Source organism: Rhinatrema bivittatum, chromosome 4 (assembly GCF_901001135.1).
Source record: "Rhinatrema bivittatum chromosome 4, aRhiBiv1.1, whole genome shotgun sequence".
NCBI lineage: Eukaryota > Metazoa > Chordata > Amphibia > Gymnophiona > Rhinatrematidae > Rhinatrema > Rhinatrema bivittatum.
The window spans coordinates 172,812,399-172,836,497 of NC_042618.1; the positions used below are offsets into that span (position 1 = coordinate 172,812,399).

The 24,099-nt window shown below is 46.8% G+C and overlaps 1 protein-coding gene across 1 annotated transcript in view; it reads left to right on the forward strand.

Annotated features, from left to right (window-relative positions):
• The first annotated feature begins 6,367 nt into the window (after positions 1 to 6,367).
• Positions 6,368 to 24,099, forward strand: part of BTBD17 (BTB domain containing 17) — a 38,425-nt gene continuing 20,693 nt past the window's right edge. Inside the window, exon 1 of the mRNA XM_029599242.1 lies at positions 6,368 to 6,494. Coding sequence (XP_029455102.1) covers positions 6,404 to 6,494 — 91 coding nt within the window. The 5' untranslated portion in view covers positions 6,368 to 6,403. The remainder of the gene's footprint in view (positions 6,495 to 24,099) is intronic.

The window sequence follows — 24,099 nt, forward strand, 5'->3', positions numbered from 1 at the left end:
GCACAAGATGGTGACGACCGTCCATTGCTCCTACCATGTGACAAGGGCCAACCAATGGCACCGGTAGCCCCTGTGACATCGTAAGGGCAAAGGGCCATTGGCGCCATTTTGATTCGTAGCATTCCCGACAGCACGACGGCCCGGAGGGAGAGATCGCTCGCGGGACCCCGCTGGACCACCAGGGCTTTTAGTAAGTCCTGACCCCCCCAAGACTTGCCAAAAGTCCCTGGTGGTCCAGCGGGGGTCCTGGAGCCATATCCTGCACTCGGGCCGTCGGCTGCCAGTATTCAAAATGGCGCCGATAGCCTTTGCCCTTACTATGTCACAGGGGCTACTGGTGCCATTGGTCGGCCCCTGTCACAAGGTAGGAGCACAAGATGGCGCCGGCTGTCCATTGCTCCTACCATGTGACAGGAGTCGACCAATGGCACCGGTAGCCCCTGTGACATTGTAAGGGCAAAGGGCCATCGGCGCCATTTTGATTCATAGCAGGCCCGACAGCCTGATGCCCGGATGGAGAGATCGCTTGTGGGACCCCGCTGGACCACCAGGGCTTTTAGTAAGTCTTGGGGAAGGATCGGGATGGTGGGGGGGTTGTAATACAGTAAATTGTAAGGGTTGGAGTGGGTTTTTTTCCGAATCGGATTTTTTTTTTTATTTGTTTTTCCGGTTTCGGGTTCGGGTTGCAGCTTCGTTTTTGCCAAAAAATGATCTGTGGAAAAATGAGTTTTCCCACTAAGCACCCGAACTGAAACCCGACCCAACCCAGAAAAACGAAGCTCATCTCTACACCTTACCTGCCAGTTCTAGAGGTGGATCTGGAAGCAAATGTTCTGCAACCTCCGCTTCCAGCCCAATGCAATGTTATGGAGCATGCAGCAGGTCTTAACAATGCTTGTGACCTTTTCCAAACTGCACTGCAGGGCACCACCAGACCAGTCTAAACATCTGAACTGGCTTTTCAGCACGCCAAATGTCAGCTCAATGACATTTCTTTTGCTGGTATGTGCCTTATTATAACATCTTTCGGCCACTGTACATGGGGACAGGAGCAGAGTAAGCAACCACGGCTTACAGCCATAGCCACCATCACCTATAAAAGGGTAAGAAATACTGAATAAAAAACACTATTGAGACACCACCAAACACATACACGACTCCATATGGCATATACATATACTCATTTTATACCTCCACCACCACCACCACCAATACAGTGGTCCAGAAATACTTTCATAAATAAACAATACACAATAACGTACATCTTTTTTAACAATGGGGCAATGTTCTCATGCTGGACCCCGCATGCCTCCATCTCACCTGGCTGTCTATAACCCCTGCCCATAGCAAATATTACTTACCAAGCAGCCAGCCATCACCGTATCTTCCCCGTGGGAAATGTGTTCCAAGCGACAAATGGGCAAGGATGTAGGAATCATGGCAGCTCCCAGGAAACCTTGACACTACATTCAAGATTCGAAGGTGTGCATCACATACAATCTGCACATTCATGAAATGGAATTGCTTGCGGTTGCAGAATGGACTCTCCTGTTCCTACTTCGGGGTCAATACGATATGAGGGCAGTCTATCGCGCCCAACACATTAGGCATCCCAGCTATTTTGAAGAACCCACGCCAGATCTCCTGACGTTGCACTGGGTCCTCTGGATAGTAGATGTACTGCTTCATCTGCTTCATCATCGCCCTCAAGACTCGTCCTAAGTGCCACAAGACAGGTCTTATCCATCCCTGGAGTGATTCCAACCAAATTTTGGAAACTTCCTGTGGCAAAAAACTGCAAAACACACAGAAGTTTCACCAGCTCAGGCACTGCATGGTTGCGATAGGCGATGCAGGTCCTCATAAAGGGTAAAAATTGCCCGAGAGCTGAGCTGGTATCTTTGCACCACATCTGCCTCGAGCAATCCAAGGAGGGTTGTCCGTGGTCAAATGATACGCTGCCAGCAGGGTCTACGGATGGCTCTGGGCTGTACCTAAGAACAAAGGAACATACGAACATAAGAACATGCCATACTGGGTCATCTGGGTCATACTGGGTCCATCAAGCCCAATATCCTGTGTTTACAACAGTGGCCAATCCAAGTCATAAGTACTTTGCAATTCAAGATAACATGTAGGAATAGATACTGTCCACTAATCATGTCAATATAACTTTCCACAAACGACTCTTACAAACCTGACACAAATGGACAGATAGGAAAACATGCAGGGAATGGAAGGACAAAGGAATAGGCCACATGTGGATAACATAAACAGGAAAACCTACATTTAATGAAAGGACGTCCATTATTTGTGTGTCCATGTACAGGCCCCTGGTGAAGAACTTCATGGACACCCATATACTGCCCCTTTCCTGGACATTCAGGAAAGGGGTGTCCAGGTATAGGCCCGTAACAGACACCCAAGTCCTGCTCCGTTTCTGGACAACCAAGAAAGGGGCATTTGGGAACAGGCCCGTAACGGACGTCAAAGTCCTGCTCCTTTCTGGACGTCCAAGACTTGGGCATCCGTTCACCAATATCCATTAATACTGAGTTTTAAATGAGCTACTCGCTTACCTGTGCCTGTGCTATCACCTGGTCCTCTTGTCTTCTAATGTTCTCTGGATTGTTTGCCTCAAGAATCACCCTCCTTTGCCTGGCATTCCTTATTCTTGCTTGCACAGGCAAGAGAAAAGTCAACAGGACAAAAAAGTGAATATAATCCATTGTTGAAATGGTAGAAATCACACGGAAAGCTTTCATGAACTGTTTGCTACTGATAGCACCACCACAATTGTGCCAGGGATAGGGATGGCGCTACATTTCATATGCAAAAAAACTCGTTATGAACATACAAATTTTGGTCATGCATTACTGCAACGGGGGTAATTGCTAATCGAGTCATTTACATGGAATGTAATTGTGATCTGAGCTATTTGCTATGCACTGGTTTGCATGCGGGTATGGATGTGCTAATCCCAGTATTGCATCAGACATTCATCTAGCGCATCCAAAACGTGTGTACAATGCGTACCGGTATATAGCGGCGTGCTGACCGGAGTGCCCGATATTGCATCAGCCTGCTATTCTGTATTCAAGATGTATTCTGGAAAAAGATGACTTTTGTACAATCACACAAGTCGTTTGTACTTACAGTAGTTGATTTACTGTAATCCTTTGCTTATTGGGCTTCCCCTGCCTCTACCATTTGCACATTTCAGGTATTACAAAATTCTGCCTCTCGTTTGATCTCAGGAGCTCATAGATGGGATCATGTTTCCCCATTGTTTCTTAAACTTCATTGACTTACTGTTATCAAGCAAGTGGAATTTAAGGTGTTGATGCTTGTTTTCAAAGCAATAAAGATTTGTCAGCCCTACTTAAAAAGTATAGGCCTAATGGGAATTTACAGTCCCAGGTAAAATTTTTATTACGCATTCCTTCTATTAAAGAGGCCTGGCTGATGGAGATTCATAAGCAAGCTTTTTGTATAATTGGACCCACATTATAGAATGCCCTCCCTGATTCGTTAAGAAATATAGATGTCATTGTTATATTTTGCAAGCAGTTTATTTATTTATTTATTTGTTGAGTTTTATATACCGTCATTCGGTGAAGCCATCATAACAGTTTACAAGATTCAAATAGTAATTCTTTTAACAATTGTGAAAAAAGGAATAACAGGATGCATATTAAACAAAAGATTAATCAAATATAGCCCAGAAGAGAATCATTTATGAGTGAGGAGGGTTTATTTGGAGCTGGTTGGAGTCAAGATGAAAGCATTCCTGTTTTTAAGAGCCTGAAAATGGTTGCCAGTAGTTTATAGTATTGTATAAGCTTTGCTTTTAGCAGTATGGATCACTTGTAGATATTAATTATGTATGTCTATTTTATGTAATTTGTTACATAAATTGATGTGATTTTATTGTAATTTTTATTTGCTGTAATCCGCCTAGTATGGATAGCCATTATAGGCAGAAAAGAACTTGTTTTAAATAATTAAACATTTGTGAGGGTCGGTGCTCTGCATGCGTGACTGAGGTGACGTATTTTGCTAGCATGTAGTTTCTGTGTAAGGATCTGAATCAGTCCAACTTGTTCAGTTTTCCAATCTGCACCTCCCAACAGAAAGAGTATAGGTGTTTTAGAGCACCTTGCAGTGTTTGCATTGTCGCCTTTTCGTAGGCTGGATTGTAGTTTTTGAGTTCTGGGTGTTAGTGCTGGTTTGGCACAGCAGGTTTGCTACACTGTCAGCGAAAAACTGGCACTCATGATTAAGCACAGCCACGGGTTAGGAAAATTGACACTCATAAATTGACCGCCCGTTTTCCGAACCTGACCGCCATCAAGACTTTTTTAAAAAAACTTTTTCCATGAGGCTGCTTTCTGTGGTTCCTCCGACTTAATATTGTGACGATATTAAGTCGGAGGAACCACAGAAAAGCAGTATTTTCTGCTTTTCTGTTCAGCTTTTGGAGCTCCTCAAGACAATGCCAGCTCCAGGGCTGGCGTTAATTTTTGAGAGTTAAAATGTGCGCATCGGGCGCAGAGTTATTTTTTACATCAGGGGTACTAGCTAATAGCCTCATCAACATGGCATTTACATGTGATGAGCGCTATTAGCTATGCACTAGTTTGGACGCACGTTTTGGACAAGCTGATCCCCTTATTGCATTAGGGGTTATGGACGCGCGTCCAAAATGCGGGTTAACCTGTGTGCTAGCCTGGGCACTCGGTACTGCATCGGCCTATGTGTTGAGTGTATATATTTTTTTTTTTGCAGGGTTTTCTGTTATTTTTACAGAATTCTTGGTAGTGGAGTGAGTTTGTGTCACTGGCTTTTAGAAAACACCAGAATTTGAATATTCTTTCTTCGTATGGTGAGTAGTAAGGGGAAGCATCCTAATTCTGCTCTGTGTCTGTTACTAGGGGTGTTTCTGTGCACAGGGAGTGTCTGTTTGCAGAAATGGGATGACACCAATTACACTGGTCATGGTCATGGTGATTTGATTCTAGTGGGAAGGAGGAGAGAAAAGGAGGGGGGATAACAAAGGAAAAGGGAGGATCCAGAGAGCTTTCTCCATTCCTTGTGTAGTGTAAGCACAGTCCCAGCATTCTCCTTCCCATGGGGGATTCTGGCTATAAGAAAGGAAAGTGAGAACGAAATGCAAGACACTCGGGACAAACCGCAGAAAAGAGTGCCAGGATCACCCATGCTCACATTCAACCGTCCCCTGGCAAACTTTCACCTCACTTGGCAGTTTAATGAAAAGAGCAGCGGAGCAGCAACTGTCTGCTTCAATCCTATTAATGCCACCAATAAAGGAGAGAGAAGAGACAAGGGGATCCCACTGGGGTATCAGACAAGGGAGAGGGACTCTGGCACTCACAGCTGCATGCCACATCTGGGTCCAGCTTTCCCCCTCTGGCAGCAGAAGATCAGAGCAAACAATCCCCCTCATTCACGGCCTTAATCAGAGTGCCACTCATCAGGAGACATCTGACTCTACACTGTCTACAGGACCCCCAGCATGCACCATTTTTACACCCCTCCAGGAATTCAGTGCAAACTACAAATCCCAGAAAGCTAGATTAGAAAGGGGAGTTGAAAGAAGTTGTGTACTTACTATTGACCTGAAATCGTCCCTGGTCTAAGCCAGCGTGGAACTTATGTTTTTATGTTAAGCTTGATGGCTCAGATTTGCTTGGCATGCAGGTGCGCAGTTAAAACAGTTATTCTTTCTCATGATTTAGGACAAAGATGATTTGCATGGAAAGTATTTGAAGGCGCTAGTAAGAGGTGGCGAACGGATGTGTAAAGTACAGCTTCTCTTGGATAGCTGGCACTGCTGGTAGGGCTTTTTCTAAGGCAGAAAGGCAGCTGTACCGGCTGCTCTCCTTCCGGGACTCCCATGTGATCGATAGAGCAATCCAGGCCCGGATGCATCCGTCTACAGGCTGAACGATGTCACAGCTCTGAGGTCAGACAGCCTTGGGGCACTGCTCCTGGTGCCTCCCATATGTGTGTATATTTGTAAATGTGCACATTAGTGGTGCATGTTCTAAACACGTGCTGAGTTTGCATATTTGTAAATACATGCATGGATATATGCGCACAGCAGGAAATATACCTATAGCGACAGATGCGCCTATTTGCACGCCTGTATCCGCGTGTGCACGCCTTGGCCGCGGCACTTGACTGACAGCTCCCCCACCCCCGACGCTTGCCCCCAAGGCGCAGGCATCAGAGCGGTTTCCCTGGGAACAGCCGCTGCGGATTTCCGCCAATGAGCGGCGCGGTGGCCGCGGAGACCCCGCCCCGGAGGACCGGGCTGCTGCATAAAGCGGGGCGCGCGCGCCTTGCCAGAAGCTGTGAAGCTGCTGCGCGAGCCGGAGGGATGGAGGCGCGCGGGGCCGAGCAGCGCGGGCTCGGCGGCTGGGGTCGCCGCCTGGCCGCCGTCACTCTGCTGTGCGTCGCTGCCCGAGCAGGTACCGTGCGGGGGGCGGGGAGGATGCGCCGGGCGGCCCGTGGCCCCGTTACAGCAAAAAGAGAAAGGAAACTGGTTCTGAGCGGTTAACTTGATTTCTGATAAATTGCAATGCGTCTTTTGGAGAGCAAAGAAAGTTAAGACCAGTCTACCGTGGGAGTCAGTGTGGTGAGCCGAGGCGATTTTAAGCTGTTTTGATCACTTATTGCATTGTATATGTGTTATATTGAATTCCTGTATCTTAACAGATTTATTTAAAAGTACTTACATTCCACCTGTACGAGAGCAGCTGTGCTAGGCGGATTATACATTTACATATTGTAAAGTATGGCTTGGAAGCCGCTTTGGACAGCGGAAGGTAAAGGATAGATAGGATCCCGGTCTTCCTAAGACGAGCATCCACCTCTGGATTTGCTGTTCTGGAGATGAGCCCTTCCAGAGCTCTCAGGATGTCAGATAACAGATTTTAGAGGTATGTGACCGGTGCCTTTTAGAACAGGCATTTCATTAAACTAGGTTAGTTACCGAGGACGAAGACTTTTCTGCTTCCTGTGAAGGAAAACTTAACAAAACTACCTGGCAGGTGCGCTAAAGGGTTAAGTGTCTTGCGCCACATACCCTGCCCCCCACCCCCTTCTGATTATACCCAAGGGGAACAGAGCAGCTGGGAGAGGAGACCCTCCCATGCTTTACTGGGGGTTTGTTATATTTTTAGTCTGCCCCGGGGCTTTATAAATGACTTCTCTTCTGTTAGCCCACAGATTCTCCTTCACAGCACTGGAAGCTGAACTCCTGTTGGAAAGAATCCCATTGAGGATCTGTACCTCAAAGAAAGGGACAACAAAGCAAGGAAGGGGCATCTTTAGACTCCTTCCAGTACAGCCTTACTCCCGTCCTTGGTGATTCAGGCCTCAAGGGGACAGTTCCTCTCCTGCTTAGTAAATGAGTCCCTCCCCCCCCCCCAAACAAAAGGCACAAAGGGGAAAAAAAAAGAAGCTGAAGGCAGGGGCTGCTGCATCCCAGCTCTTCCCCCACAGCCAGAGTCTCCCTTTGATATGCAAACCAGCCTGGGGAGTGTGTCCCACTTAATTTCCTCAAAGCTCAATGGGTTTTGTCTGATTTCCCATGTGGAGCAGAAACCGAGCTTCTTGGAAAACTGACCTAAGAGGGGCTTTAGATAAGAGAAGCTCCTCCCCCCCTCCTTCATGAACACAAATCAAACACCTGGGATTAGCTTCTTTTTTTTTTTTTAATCTTCCAGACAGAAAAAGATGAAAAATATCTACTTTATTTATTTTCATGGACTTGATACTCCATCTTACCATTATAAATCACAAAACGGATTACAAAGCAAAACTGTATAGAACAATAAAATATATGGTCCATGAGAATGGAAATGAAGCACTGTGGTAATCTGCATGGAGTGGTGGTTTATTTATTTATTTAATGCTTTTCTATACCGATGTTCGTATGTACATCACATCGGTTACAGCCAAAATAACAGTGATATGACTGCATTAGGCTTCTTAGAAAGCATGGGGGGTAACCTGCATGGAGTAGCAGTTACAGCCCTAAAAAACACACTGAGGAAATAGGTGTTTGGTTCCATGTGAGAATTTTGGTCTAGTTTAGGTAGATGCACATCCAGTTGCTACAGGGCAGACTGGATGGGCCATTTTGGACTTTATCTCCTGTTATTTACTATGTTATTGTGATATCATCATAAAATCGATGGTCAGACAAATAATATACTGCCACAACAAGATGACAAACCTTAAAAGTCAAAATAGTCACCTTGATCAACAAACTGATTACCTATATCAAAAACATTTTTTTGGGAACACTTATTTTGTTAATTGAAGAAAAAATGTTAATAAACTCTACAAGATGTATTTAATAATTATCCTTTTGAAAAATATTTTTTTAAGAAAACATTTTTGAAGAATGGAAAGGGTGGTGGTTTCATATTTCATCTATTTGTTAATTGGTAATGTCTTTTTAATCATTAACTGACCAACCGCCTTCCAACAAATATATTTTTATTAAAAATTGCTAACAAATGTCCTCTATTACTTTATTCAAAAATACTTTGTGAAAATTTTAACAATAAAAACATCTTTGCCTCTTACTACATTATTTTCCCCGATATTCTCCACTGTTCCATATATAAAAGAATGTAACAAATTCTTGAAAACACAATGACAAATATATGAAATATGAAATCACCACCCTTTCCATAAAAATGGAAATATTACAATATTTCTCAAAAGGACAATTATTAAATAAGTCTTGTATAGTTTAACATTTTTTCTTCTATTAACAAAATAAGTGTTCCCAAAAAAATGTTTTTGATATAAGTAATCAGTTTGTTGATCAGTCAGACAATAAATAATACATAAAAAAGTGAAACATCCTACCACCCTAGTCTCTTCCTACCCTCAGCTATTATCCAGGAATGGCCATGCCGGGATATCGGAAGCTGTAGTAGGTCAGACTTAGTGACCACATGGGAGTCATCTCTAGGGCTCTCTGTACTTCAGAGATGATCATGAGCAGGGTTGTTGCAATGTGTGGGCAAGCAGGGGATTGCCCTGGGTGCCAAACCAAGTGGCACCTTGCAGCCCTTTGAGTCAGTCTGTGAGTATGTGAGAGAAGGAGAGCACCAAAAGCAACTCTTGCCCAGGGTCAGAGATGAATGTAGGATTTTGGCACCCCCAGGCACTGTTACTGCTGTCGCCTCCTGTCATCCCCCTCTTCCCTCCCCGCTCAAGGTTGGACAATAGGGGGCAGAAGGTCTAAGGCAGTCCCCACTACATCCTGTGGCAAAAATTAAATTCAGAAGCAAATTGGCAAACATTTCCATCCTTTATATAATATTATGAAACTAAAGCAGTTTTACACAATATTCATTAGCATAATTTATATAACTTTTTTATTGGAAGGAAGCAAATCTTCAGCCAGCCTGCTGCCCTAGGCACAGGCCTAGTGTGCCTATTGACAAATCCAGGCCTGCTCAGTGTGCTGTTGTGTCCAGCGACTGCCCTAATCATAAGGGTCTCCTATTGGGGGCCATAGAATGTCATTCTTCCACGGATGCCAAGACAGTTTAGTCCAATGCTGTGGCATTTTCTATAACACTTTCATACGAACATAAGAAGTTGCCATACTGGATCAGACTGAGGGTCCATCAAGATCAGCATCCTGTCTCTAACAGTGACCAATCCACAATACAAGTACCGAGCAAATACCCTAACAGTCATTCATGATTTTATAGACCTCTATCATATCCCCCCTCAGCCGTCTTTTCTCCAAGCTGGACATTCTTAACCTCTTTAGCCTTTCCTCATAAGGGAGCCGTTCCATGCCCTTTATCATTTTGTCACCCTTCTCTGAACCTTCTCCAGTGCAGCTATATATTTTTTGAGATACTGTGACCAGAACTGCACAGAGAACTCAAGGTGCGATCTCACCATGTAGCAAAGAAATACTATGACATTCTCTGTTTTATTCACCATTCCTTTCCTAATAATTCCTGTATTCTATTTGCTTTTTTGACCACTACAGCATACTGAGCCCATAATCTCAATGTATTGTCCACTATGAAGCCCAGATCTCTTTCCGGGGTGGTAACTACTAATATGGAACCTAACATTGTGTAACTACAACATGGGTTACTTTTCTCTATATACATCACTTTGCGCTTGTCCACATTAAATTTCAGTTGCCATTTGGATGTGTTATGGTTTTGAAGGAAATTGTGAACCCCGGGCCGAGATGAGAGATGTCTCCGCCCACAGGGAGGAGCCTCGTGGGCCTCACAATCAGTGGGTGTGGTCTCAGCAAGGAATACAGCTGTGAGAGAGACTTTATTAGGGAGAAAAAGATAATGCATAACCCGAGGAGCGGGAAATGCAATAACACAGTTCTTGAGCAAGAAGTACTCAGGGTGGTACTGAAGATGAGAAGATCCAGTAGTGGCCCACAGCGCAGGGTACACCAGGAGATTCCTGTAGGTTGGTGGAGATACATCTGAGTGCAGATCCGGTAGTGGCCCGCAGCGTGGGGTATGCTGAGGATAACTGTACTATAGGTGACGAGGTAGCAGAGGTCTGGGATATAGGAACCAGGCAGAGGATCTTGAGTGGCTGCAGCAATACCCTGTAGCTCAGGATAGATAGAATCGATATGTTGCAGAATGGTAGTAGTCCGAGGCATGGAGTACACCGTGGAGACTTCAGCAATGTTGGTATCGTAGGAAACTGAAGAAGGTACTCACACAAGGAAGTTCCAGGAGAGGTACTTGAGGATCGGGTCAGGATAAGTCCAAGGCAGAAAGGCCCTCCCTCCAAGGAGCGGATAGCCAAGACTCAGAAGGGCCCCCATGGAGCGGGTACTCAGAGCGTCCGAATGCCACGAGGAGATTCTGGAACTGAAGATCCCAAAGTGGGAGCGGATTTAACGAGTGAACTCCTTGCTAACTCATCTTAGCAGTGGGCCGGTCAGCTTAAGTACACCAGCGGGTTGACTTCACGGGAGGGGACGCCCCCGAGGTTCCCGCTATGACGTATACAAAAGGAGGCACTGCGCGCGCGCGTCTAGGTGATTCCGGAAGTAAGATGGTGGACGGCAGTGCCCATGCCGTCCCGGGGAGGTCGGCGTTGGTTGGCGGAGGCCGCCATTCTTCCAATGATTGATGGTGCAGGGAAAAAAGAGGGTGAGCATGAGAGATCTCAGCAGTCTGCGACCGGGCTCAACAGGATGCACAGTCTTCCACTCTCGCAAGGTCCCTCCTGCAATTTATCACAATCCGCTTGTCATCTGCAAATTTGATCACCTTACTCATCATTCCCCTTTCCAGATCATTTATAAATACATTAAAAAGCACCGGCCCAAGTACAGATTCCCTAGGCACTCCACTGTTTACTTTTCTCCACTGAGAAAACTGATCATTTAATCTTATTCTGTTTCTCATCTTTTAGCCAGTTTGCAATCCACAAAAGGACATTGCCTCTTATCCCATGACTTTTTAATTTTCTTAGGAGTATCTCATTGGGGACTTTGTCAGACACCTTCTGAAAATCGAAATACACTAAATCTACTGGCTCAACGTATCCACGTTTGTTAACCCTTTTAAAAAATGTAGCAAATTTGTGAGGCAAGATTTCTCTTGGGTAAATAAATCCATGCTGGCTATGTCCCAATAAATGTCTATGTTCTGTGATTTTGTTCTTTAGAATAATTTCCATAGCTTTTCCCAGCACTGCAGTCAGGCTCACTGGAGCACTTTTTAAATATTGAGGTTACATTGGCCATCCTCTAGTCTTCAGGTACAATGGATGATTTTAATGATAGGTTACAAATTACTAGTAATAGATCTGAAATTTAATTTTGAGTTCTTTCAGAACCCTGGGCTGTATACCATCTGATTCGAGTGATTTGCTACTCTTCAGTTTGTCAGTTTGCCCTACTACATCTTCCAGGTTCACCATAATTTGGTTCAATTCATCTGAATCATCACCCTTGAAAAACGTTTATGGAATGAGTATTTCTCGAACATCCTCATTAGTAAACACTGAAGAAAAGAATTAATTTAGGGGCTGATGCAATAAATCTGTGTGGAAAATGGGTGCTCAGTAGGGATGTGAATTGTTTTTCTGACGATTGAAAATATCGTATGATATTTTCAAACTCATCAGAAATCGGGGGCTCCCCGAAACCGATAGGAAAACCCCACAAAATTGTTCATGGGGTTCTCTGATCGTTTTGGGGGAGGGCGGGGAAAAATGGCAAACAAAACAACCCCTAAACCCACCACAACCCTTTAAAACATATCTTTTAGCTTTCCCCACCCTCCAAAACGTTTTAAAAGTACCGTGGGGTCCTGGGAGTGATCTCCCGCTCTCGCGCCGTTGGCTGCCACTAATCAAAATGGCGCCAATGGCCCTTTGCCCTTACCATGGGACAGGGGCTATCGGTGCCATTGGCTGGCCCCTGTCACATGGTAGGAGCAATGGATGGCCCGCGCCATTTTTAAAGATGGTGCTGGCCGTCCATTGCTCCTTACCATGTGACAGGGGCTATCGGTGCTGGCCAATGGCACCAATAGCCCCTGTCACATGGTAAGGGCAAAGGGCCATCGGCGCCATTTTGATTAGTGGCAGCCGACTTCCCGAGAGTGGGAGATCGCTCCCTGGACCCCCACTGGACCACCAGGTACTTTTAAAAAGTTTTGGGGGGTCAGGAGGGTGGGAGAAGCTAAAGGATGTGTTTTAAAGGGTTGGGGTGGGTTTTTTGTTTATCAGCTCGGGCGCAGCCAATTAAAAAAAAACAAAACAAAAAACCAATCGGACCGCACGCAAACAATTTCCCGATAGTCCCCGAACCTGGAAGCGGAACAGATTCCGGTTCTGATTCACATCTCTAGTGCTCAGTGATGAGCGCCCGCTTTCCTAACAAGTGCCCAGCCACCTCTCCTGGGCGAGCGATCAAATATTTAAATGAGGGTTCATGCTGCTAACGAGGTGCTGGGGACAAATGTGCACCCCTAGCGCCTCCTTGGCATCGGGTGCTCAGGAGAGGTGGCTGTCAGTGGGTTAGGAAAACGGACGCTCGTTAATTGAGCTTCCCTTTTTTCCTAACCTGACCGCCGGCACAATTTTTTTTTTAAACATTCTGGTCCTTTTGTTTCCCCTGACTTAATATCACCACGATATTATGTCAGAGAAAGTACAGAAAAGCAGTATTTTCGGCTTTGCTGTACACATTTTGGGCTGCTCAGAAATTAACACCTGCCCACAGCAGGCGTTAATTTCTGAGGGTAAAAATGTGTGGGTCGGGCGCACTTTTTTTTTTTTTTTTTTTCAATAAGGGGAGAATAGCAAATAGCCTCATCAATATGCATTTCCCTATACGTACAAGGAGCAGTCCAGAGAAGTGGGTTGTGTATCCCTACCAGCAGGTGGAGTCAGAGAACAATTAGAACTTTGGGCACTGCTACATAACGAGAGTGCCACCTGCAGTCCCTCAGTATTTCTCTGACTCCAGCAGCTGGAAGAGAGGCACCTGCAGTCTTAGTTAATTTTTCAGTTTAGTTAGATTTTTTTTCTCCGGATTTTTTCTTCAGGATTGCTTCCTGAGGTGTTAGGCACCTTTGTGGGCCATCCCTCAGTCGAAGCCGGATGTCCGGGGGGTTACCTCCATCTGGGTTTCGTCTGTCACCACTTGGAGTGTGAAGACCAGGGGCTCCTGGTTACTCACCTCCGTGGCTGCTCCCCCAAAGCTGCTCCTTCGACCTCTGCTCTACAGGACTCAGTAAAATTTTTTAAAAAAAAGTAAAACTGAGTGAGACTTCCTCTGTGGTTTTGAGCTGAGGTAAGGAGTTGGGTCAGGACAGCCAGCCTTGCAGGCTCTCCGGGGTATTTGGCAGCCCTCCAGCTCCCTTTCCCTCTACTCCCGGGGCTCCGCGTTGCTCTGAAGGGACGGGGTAAGTGTTTTCTTTGCCAGCCAGTTTTTGGCGCAGCTCACCATGCTCGGCAGCGCGACCTGTTGCAACGGGTATGTTGGCATTTTTTTTTCTCCCGCCTCAGTTTCAGAGCGCATTTTTTTTTTTCTTCAGCTTCGGTGGGGGAAGTTATCGCGGCCATGCTCCTTCCCAATATCGGACTGCCGGCAGCGTGCCATTTTTTTCTATTTTTTTCCGTTCCTCCCCTCAGCTCCTGGGCCGCATGGCTGCGCGGTTTTTTTCAAGGGGCCCTCGCTTTCTCTCCGCTCTCTGTCAGGCGTGTGGGCACGAAGGCAGAATTTAGTTTTGTTTTTTCCCTCCCTTATCCTTCCTAGGGATGGAGAGTTCGTCGGGCCCTGAGCCTTTCCCCCGGGACGGGGGGTCTTCATGCCGAGGCTCAAAGGAGGAGGGATCCCCTCCAGTCTTAGCCCTTGTGGCGGAGGACAGCGCTGGGGGACTGGGTGAACCAGCTCCTCAGGATCCCATTCCGGCAGATGGAGACCCAGAGGGGTTTTCACCGGAATTTGTCTTGTTAATGCAGCAGGCTTTCCTGGCCAGAAAGCAGGCAGGCTTCAGGAGGCAAATTCAGTCAGTGGGTCTTTCCATGCCGTCGCTCAAGAAGGGTCGACTCGAGGAACAGCAGGCCCGCGGGGGAAGTGATGGTCCCCAGGGGCCGCAGACCCCGCCCCCACCCTCCGGAGTTCTGGATCCGGGTTCGGTTCAGGTTCCGGATTTGGTTCCTGATCTTGAGGACCCTGATCAAGATGCTGCAGATGATGATGATTTGCCACCCACAGAAGGAGATGATCCCAGCGTGGTCCGCTTTTTTAAGCGGGAGGAACTATGACCCCTTATTCCCCAGGTGTTGGACGTTCTGGGGCTTAAGATCTCTCAGGAAGAATCAGATAGTGATAGGGTTAATCTGGTTCTTGATGGAATACGGGGGCCCACTTCGTCCTTTCCACTGCCTAAAAAGGTTCACAAGCTGGTGACCCGCGAGTGGGACGCACCGGACGCGGGGCTCAAGGTGGGCAGAGCTATGGCCAAGCTCTATCCTCTTTCAACAGATGTCTTGGATCTTCTGAAAATTCCGAAGGTGGATGCAGCGGTTTCGGCTGTGACAAAGAAGACCACTATTCCGGTAGCAGATGCTGCCGCTTTAAAAGATATGCAGGGCTGTATGCTGGAGATCCAGTTGAAGCGAGTCTTTGAAGTGGCTGCATTGAGTCTTTGGGCCACGATTTGTGTCAGCCTCATGCAGAGGGCATGTTTGTGCTGAGTTCAGTCCTCTAACGCCACTACAGGAGCTGGCAGTGGTGCCGCCTTGGAGGGTGCTCATTTGGAGGTGGGCATCGCATATGTAGCAGATGTGCTTTACAACCTAGTGTGAACTTCAGTGCGCAGCATGGTTTCTGTAGTGACTGCGCAATTGGTCAGCGGATTTGTCTTCAAAATCTCAGCTGTGAAACCTCCTGTTTAAGGGTAAGCTCCTGTTCAGTGAGGAACTGGAGCAGTTGGTAAAGCTATTCGGAGAATCTAAGGGGCATCAGTTGCCGGAAGATAAAAGGCCCACCAGAAAGGTGTTTCCTTCACGGCTGCGTTTTCGGGATTCACGCCGATTTCGTTCCGGCAGGTATTCCTCACCTTCCACGTCTAAGCAGACCTCAGGACGGCAACAGTCCTTTCGAGGGGGTCGTCCCCCCGGCTGGGATTCTGGACACCTCAGTACAGGAGGTAGTAAACCCTCCCAATGAAGCCACGAGTCCCCATTCCGTCGTCGAAGCTATCAGGGTAGATTGTCCAGCTTTTACACGGAATGGGCAAGGATCATCTCAGACCGTTGGGTCCTGGAGGTGATCAGAGTAGGCTACACTCTAGAGTTTTCACTTCCCGTACAGGAGGTGTTCGTGGAGTCCCGCGTGGCTTCGCGCAGCAAACAGGAAGTGGTACGGGAGACTCTGCAGCGCCTGATCCAGCTACAGGCCATTGTCCCGGTTCCGGAGGCAGAAGAGGGTTGGGGACATTACTCAGTTTACTTTGTGGCTCCCAAAAAGGAGGGCACATTTCGTCCCATCCTAGACCTACAGAAGGTGAACCGTTGTCTCCAAATCTCTCGTTTTCGCATGGAAACCCTGCGGACGGTACTGGCTGCCGTTCGGACGGGGGAGTTCCTTGCGTCCCTGGATCTTATGGAGGCTTATCTGCATATTCTGATATGGCTATGTCACCAGCGGTTTCTATGCTTCAAGGTCTTGGGACAACACTTCCAGTTTCAGGCCCTTCCATTTGGTCTGGCGATGGCTCCTCAAACTTTCACCAAAGTCATGGTGGTGGTAGCAGCCTTCCTTCGCAAGCAGGGTATCCTGGTCCATCCATACCTGGACGACTGGCTGGTTCGTGCCAAGACCAGGGAGGACTGCGAAAGATTGGTTCGCATGGTGATGTTCACCTTGAGATCGCTCGGATGGGTCATCAATATTCAGAAGAATCACCTGGAACTCACCCAAGAGCTGACCTATTTGGGAGCCCGTTTCGATACCTTGCGAGGCAGAGTCTTTCTGGCGTCAGACTGGGTAGCCAGGTTGCAGAGCCAGATACAGGTGCTTCTTCTCAGACAAACACCCACTGTGTGGCATCATCTGCAAGTGCTGGTATCCATGGCGTCCATCTTAGACTTGGTTCAGTGGGCGTTCGCCCACTTACGTCCGCTACTGCGTGCACTGTTGTCGCTGTGGAGTCCGGTGTCGGAGCTGTTCCACCTACCCTTCTCTCTGCTTCCAGAGTCCAGAGCTAGTCTGTCATGGTGGCTTTTGCGCAACAATCTGGAGAAGGGGGTGGATTTGAACCCACCGAATTGGCTGATAGTCTCCACCGATGCGAGTCTGTCAGGTTAGGGAGCTGTGTGCGACACCAGATCCACCCAAGGGCTTTGGTCTCCAACAGAGGCTCGTGGTCCAATCGACTCGAGACAAGAGCAGTACGTCTTGCCCTACAAGAGTTTCTACCCTGGATTCAGGGACGCATGATTCAAGTGTTCTCCGACAATGCGACGATGGTGGCCTACATCAACCGACAGGGCAGGACGAGAAGTCTCGAGGTGGTGCTCGAAGCACGTCTTCTGTTCACTTGGGCAGAGCGTCATCTCGGGGGAATTGCCACATCGCATGTCGCAGGCATGGACAACATGCAAGCGTATTTTCTCAGCAGGCGACAACTCGACCTGGGAGAGTGGGAATTGTCTCCCGAAGCATGGAACCGCATTTGTGCCAGATGGGGGGGGTCCCACAGTTGGATCTGATGGCAACGCAGGAGAATGCGAAGACAGAACACTTCTTCAGCCGTAAAAAGAACAAGGCTCAGTGATCTCGACGCTCTGGTGTGCCCCTGGCCAACGGGGATTCTGTTGTAGGCCTTTCCTCCCTGGCCTTTCATCGGTCGGCTTCTCCGTCGCATAGAACTCCACCCCGGAAGGGTGGTGCTGGTGGCTCCAGAGTGGCCACGACGCCCATGGTTCGCGGATCTGATTCGCTTGGCCCTAGAGGGTCCTTTGCAGCTGGCTCATCTACCGCATCTACTTCATCAAGGTCCCATCTTTTCGGATCAGGAGGATTGCTTCTCTCTCGCGGCTTGGCTTTTGAGAGGCGACGTTTACAATTGAGTGGTTATTCTGAACAAGTTATTTCCACTCTATTGCAGGCAAGACGTTCGTCCACTTCCCTGGCCTATGTGAGGGTATGGAGGCTCTTTGAGACCTTGTGTCATCAGCGTTCTTGCGATCCTTTAATGGTCTAGGTCTCTCTGGTACTGGATTTTCTGCAACAGGGGCTCAAGAAAGGTTTGGCGTTCAATTCTCTTCAGGTCCAGGTAGCGGCCTTGGGAGCCTTGCGGGGAAAGTTTGCCGGTGGTTTGCTTATAGCACACCCTGACATTGTTCAATTTCTCAAGGGGATCAAACATTTACGACCTCCTGTCCGTGCGGTGTGTCCAGATTGGAGTTTAAATCTTGTATTGCGTGTGCTCTGTGGCGCTCCTTTCGAATCTCTACGCACCACTTCCCTGAAAGATCTAACCTTGAAGACGGTGTTCTTGGTGGCCATTTGCTTGATGCGACGGATTTCTGAATTGCAGGCCCTGTCGTGCCGTGACCTTTTTTAGCAGATTCACGATGATAAGGTGACATTGCGCACGGTTCCTTCCTTTGTTCCTAAGGTGGTTTCGGCCTTTCATGTTAATCAGACAGTGGAGCTTCCAGGGTTCCCGCAGGGTTCCAGGGGGGTCGCCTCAGGACAAGGATCTTCTTCCTTTGGATGTGCGTCGGGTCTTATTGCGTTATCTAAAGGTTACCAATGACTTCAGGCGCTCTGATCATTTGTTCATTCTTTTCGGGGGTGCAAAGAAAGGGGACAAGGTGACTAAAGCGACCATTTCTCGATGGATTAAAGAGACTATTACTTTAGCATGCTTGGTCCGCAGCTGCCAAGTGCCTTTGGGTCTCCAAGCTCATTCCACCAGGGCTCAGGCTACTTCCTGGGTGGAGTGTCAGTTGCTATCACCTCAGGACATCTGCCGGGCGGCGGTGTGGTCCTCTTTGCACACATTTACTAAGCATTATCGCTTGGACGTTAAGGCCTCTGAGGCATCCTTCGGTGCAAGTGTTCTAAGCGCGGGTCTTTTGGGTTCCCACCCAGTGTAGGATGGCTTGGGTACATCCCACTTCTCTGGACTGATCCTTGTACGTTTAGGGAAAAGAAAATTGGTTCTTACCTGCTAATTTTCGTTCCTATAGTACCAAGGATCAGTCCAGAGGTCCACCCCTTACTTCAGTTACCGAAAGACTGTGTTGGCTACAATTTGCCTAGTTTTTTCATAAAGCTCCTTTTTTTGCAGAATACGATTGTTGGAGCAGTTTTTTTTCTAACTGTTTATTTACTCATGTTTCCTTGGGGCGAAGTGGGGGACAATGGTTTTTGGTCGCCCCTTCGCCTGTTAGTATTGGTGGTTTGGCTTGGGTACAGGTCAATACTGAGGGACTGCAGGTGGCACTCTCGTTATGTAGCAGTGCCCAAAGTTCTAATTGTTCTCTGACTCCACCTGCTGATAGGGATATACAACCCACTTCTCTGGACTGATGCTTGGTACTATAGGAACGAAAATTAGCAGGTAAGAACCAATTTTCTTTTGCATGTGATGAGCACTATTAGTTTCGCTAGGGGTGGATGTGCGTTTTGGACATGCTAATCCCCTTATAGAATAAAGGGATGTGGCGCACATCCAAAACCCACATCCAACCATCGGTTAAACAGTGCCCTCAGCTGAGCGCACTGTATTGCATTGGCCCCTTAGTCTTTCTGCAGTGCCAAAGGATTCTTGGGATTTGTAGTCTTCCAATTTTTACTGCAGCAAAAGACTTACAAACCCCAAAATGCATCAATTTATATGCTAAGGTGAACAAACAAGACTGAAGACAGTATGCCAGTATTCCCAGTGATATCACCCAGCCTTGAGGGGATAGGGTAAGGGAGCTTCCTATCCTCCAGAGCTTCATAAAAAACTTATTTTATTTAATTTTTATATACCGATGTTTCATGAGAACATATCAAATCGGTTTACATTAGTTAACAAATATTCATTTAAAAATATTTGCATTTCCAAAATCAAAAGAGGAAAATACATTGTTTCATAATAGTAATAACAAAATAGTAAACTAACTAATCATAAAATTTAAACAGTTAAGTAGAATAGTAAGAGCAGAGATAATACAATCATTAGGTTAGAACTCTTAGAAGGCTTATTTGAATAGCCATGTTTTAATGCCCTTTCTAAATATTTGAATGTCTGATTCTGTCCCTAATTCCTGTGGTAAAGAGTTCCACAGTTGGGGCCCGGCTATGGAAATAGCCCTTTCTCTCACATTATTTAGATGACCAATTTTAGGGGAAGGTATGGGTAACATCCCTGTACCTGCTGATCTTGTAATTCTTGATGGAATATGAAAATGTAATGTTGATGTTAACCATTCTATCTTTTCATTGTAGAGGGTTTTATGAATTCCAGTCATGGTGGGGGTGAAAGGAACTAGAGTAAATGAAGAGGGAGTTCCTGTCTCATTTTCTGAGGGAGAGTCCTGATCTTAAGTCACTCTCCATAGTCTATAAGGCTAGCAGCCCTGGCTTGTCCCCACTAATCCTTCCAAATAATTTTCTACTCTTTTGATCACCACCGGGGCAGGATCTGCACGGATCCGTTACTGTTTTCTAGGTAATAAAGGTCTGAAATGTTCAATTTTTCTGTGCACTGACCTGGCTGTTTTGGGTAAAGCAGTTTGGTTGCCATGTATATTAACCTATTATTTCTGGTTGTTTTGGAAATTGCAGGGGGGGCTGGAAACACTCAACAAAGTGTTACAGTGCCTGCCGGAGGCTTTCAAGGAGAAAAGTGGTTTCTCAGTTCACTTCATTCAAGAGAAGGGCTCTTTTGGGGCTTGAAGCCTTTTATGTATTTCCACTGAACTGACTTTTTAAGCCAAACAGTGGGGAGGGAGGGGGGGGATTAAGGAACAGAGCAGGCTTTCAGACTCATTTTGCTGGAGGATGCCTATGTTCCCCTGGCAAGGGGAAGGATTACTGGTCTTTCAACTATAATATGCAAATCAGATTGAGGCTTAGCTCTCTGCTCCATGAGACATAAACTCATGGTCAACAGCCCAAACATTCTAGGCTAGCATTATTCTGAGTACTGTTATAAATCTAGTGCCACCCTGACTGTGCGCCCCCCCACCCCCCCCATACATAACGTAGCATAAACATCTGCAAACCACACAATTAAAACATGAGAATTAGGTGGAATGTAAAGGCTGCAGCTTTATTAAACAGCAGGTATCAACTTTAAAACAACCCATACCCGAGCCTACCCAGAAATAGCCAACCGGGCTAGCCCCTGCCACCCACCGCATACCGAGCAAGGTGGCAATCTATTGTGCCCCCCTGCCTTAGCCCCAAGCAAGGGGGCTGCACTCCTGAAGTGTACTGACACGTCGCCATTAAGCCGTAAGGTGCCAGCCTGGTGCCGTCCTTACCATGATGCACCCCTGCACCATGTCTGAAACCCCCAAAACTGGCTCGGGTACTTGCCATTGGCATGAGGTAGGGTGAGCCCTTGCCCCAAGACCTCAAACCTTAATTAGATCTTCCAAAGCCTCCTGCAAAGTATTGTTAAACAAGCCATATCCTATGTCAGACAAATGCACTTTGTTGGGCCTGAACATGTCCTCGCATTGCCATCCACCCAATTATTCTTGATCTGTCAACCCCCAAAATTGTTGGACCACATACAGATCTGACAATTCACCTTCTTGTGACCTTACCCCTATAACTTTGATTAGCTCCACTCCAGTTGTGGGATGATATCAGACCATAAAATGCAAGTCTGTGAAAACCATGCAGCAAATTCAGCCCAGCCCTCCTTGATTCTGTTGATCAGTTGCTTTGCAGAGAGATCCCCAAGGTCGTTGCCGCCTAGGTAAACTTATCAAAGCGTCAGGAGCAGCTGACTATTTCTTCAGACAATGCAATAATAGAAACAGATGTTCCTAACACATGCCCCGCTTGCCCATTCAAGTCACATGAATGCCACGAGATGCCAGTCCAAAGTGTTATCCATATGGATGAATGATGGCCCTTCTTGTGACCCAGTGCACATATGAATGGCCGCTAATCCATGTGGTCTGCCAAAACTGGGATGCATCTGTAAAGATATTTAATTGTTGTGAGTGGCTGAGTTTGCCTGATCCAGTCTAACGTGGGAATTAATGGCAGCAGATCTCCATCTTCCTATCTGCTGAACAGTATTCATTTGTGATCCCACCTGCGCCATGTTAGTTGCAGCTCCAATCCTGAAAACGTGTGTGGTGAATTTTCCCACATCGAAGCCTATCTTGGTTATTGCCAACCTAAGGATGGCAGAGAACTGGTATCTGGTCAGTGGAACTAGGTCAGTGTGCAACAATAAGTGAGGCCCTCAAGAGAGCCAAATTGCTAGGTATTTCTCCAAGTTCTGCACCGGGCATGTGACTTGCATAAGAACATGCCATACTGGGTCAGACCAAGGGTCCATCAAGCCCAGCATCCTGTTTCCAACAGTGGCCAATCCAGGCCACAAGTACCTGGCAAGTACCCAAAAACTAACTCTATTCCATGTTACCGTTGCTAGTAATAGCAGTGGTTATTATCTAAGTCAACTTAATTAATAGCAGGTAATGGACTTCTCCTCCAAGAACTTATCCAATCCTTTTTTTAAACCCAGCTACACTAACTGCACTAACCACATCCCCTGGCAACAAATTCCAGAGTTTAATTGTGCATTGAGTGAAAAAGAACTTTCTCTGATTAGTTTTAAATGTGTTTCGGGGAGAAGGTTATGCCTTTACCGGCCTGGTCAGTTTTTGACTTGTTTATTCGTATATGGATATCCTGACCCATTCACAAGACATTCCTCATCAGTGTGCCACTAGAGCCTGGGTCGCTCTTGGCAGAGGCCACCAGCTCTCTCATGTGCAGGGCACTGAAAAAGGCCAAAGAATGCCAGATGAAACAGACTGGTTTCGAAGTCTGATGCACACATGGATGGTAGCAGAAACCATGACTTCACCAACATGTCATGCATGATTGGCAGCCTTTTGTCGTTCGCTGGTCCAATCTTTTTTGCTCAATTGGCCAACATCTTTTTGATTAGGAAGAACTTGGTAGGATCACCCCAGCTGTGCTCTTTTGTGAAGAAAGCAAGTCCTGCTAGATGTTTGACCACAGAGCCCCAAGATACTCCCATATCGCTTGCTGTAGAAATGTAGCGGACAAGCAAGCCCTCTGGCACTTGCCAGTGACACCATGCTGACTCAAGAATCCCCTCATTTGTTCCCAATGTTTGCAGTAGGCTGCCCAAGTGGCTGGCACCAATGCTCCCTGCAGTAAGTCCCAGGTGGTTGGAGACCAATCATCCTTAGGCGGTCTGGTATTGGGGCTCATGTTCTGTCAGCCGAGGGCACCTGCTTATAAAACACATCCCACTTAGCACGTAATAAAGCATCAGCATTCCTATTATCAGTGGCAAGCCCTGACTGTGGTGTTAATGTGCAGGCTTGCTAGAACCACCTCCCTCAATAACTTGACAACTCTGGGTCTTTAGAACTTGGACTACAGCCTGGTTATCATACCAAAGTATTATGTGCTTGTTCCGTAGCTTTTTGCTCCAGAGCACCAGTGCTATTAATATATGGAACAGTTCAATCACGCCTCAACCTAGGTGTCTGGTCATGGTACGGCGCACCATGCACCCTGACAAAATACCCCAAAACCCCATCAGCCAGAAGCATCAGAATGTATGTCCAGATCCTGACTGGAGTGTGCCTCACGGACACACCATTGAAATCATCCTCAAAGGCTAGCCAAACCGTGATGTCGGCATGGATGTCTCTGGATACTCTGAAGTATTGGAGCTGCCGGACACCCACTGTAGCAGCAGCAAACATTCTCAGGAAAACCTGTCCCATGGGGATCACTCTGAGGGCAAAGTTCAGTGTGCCCAGGATGGCTTGCACCATGTGAAGATTCAGCTTCTTTGCTTTTGAAGCCTTGCGTAGCAAGACTGTCAGCACAGCTACTTTGTCCTCTGGCAAATGAGACATCATGTTGACTGAATCCAGTTCAATACCCAGAAAATAGTTGATTGTCGATGGGCCCTCTGTCGTCTTGTGTGTAAGAGGAACACCAAACTCCTTGGCGATAGATTGGAATTTGTGCAGTGAGTGGGTGCATGTATCGGACTCAACCAGACAACAAATAAAAATTCATTAAGGTAGTGAATGATGTTGGTTTCGATTCACTCTGCAGTCACCCACTGTAGGAGGAGCTGAAGAGTTTGAAGCAAGCACCTGACACCGAACACCTTATCAACATGCACTTGTCAAAGTAATACTGGTCCCGAAACCGAAATCCTAATAGCAGAAGCTATTCAGGTGCACTGGAAGTAGTTTGAATGCTGATTCTGTCCGTCTTGGCCATCAGAGCACCCTGACCACACTTCCATAGTAGTTTGTCAGAGTCGAAGGATG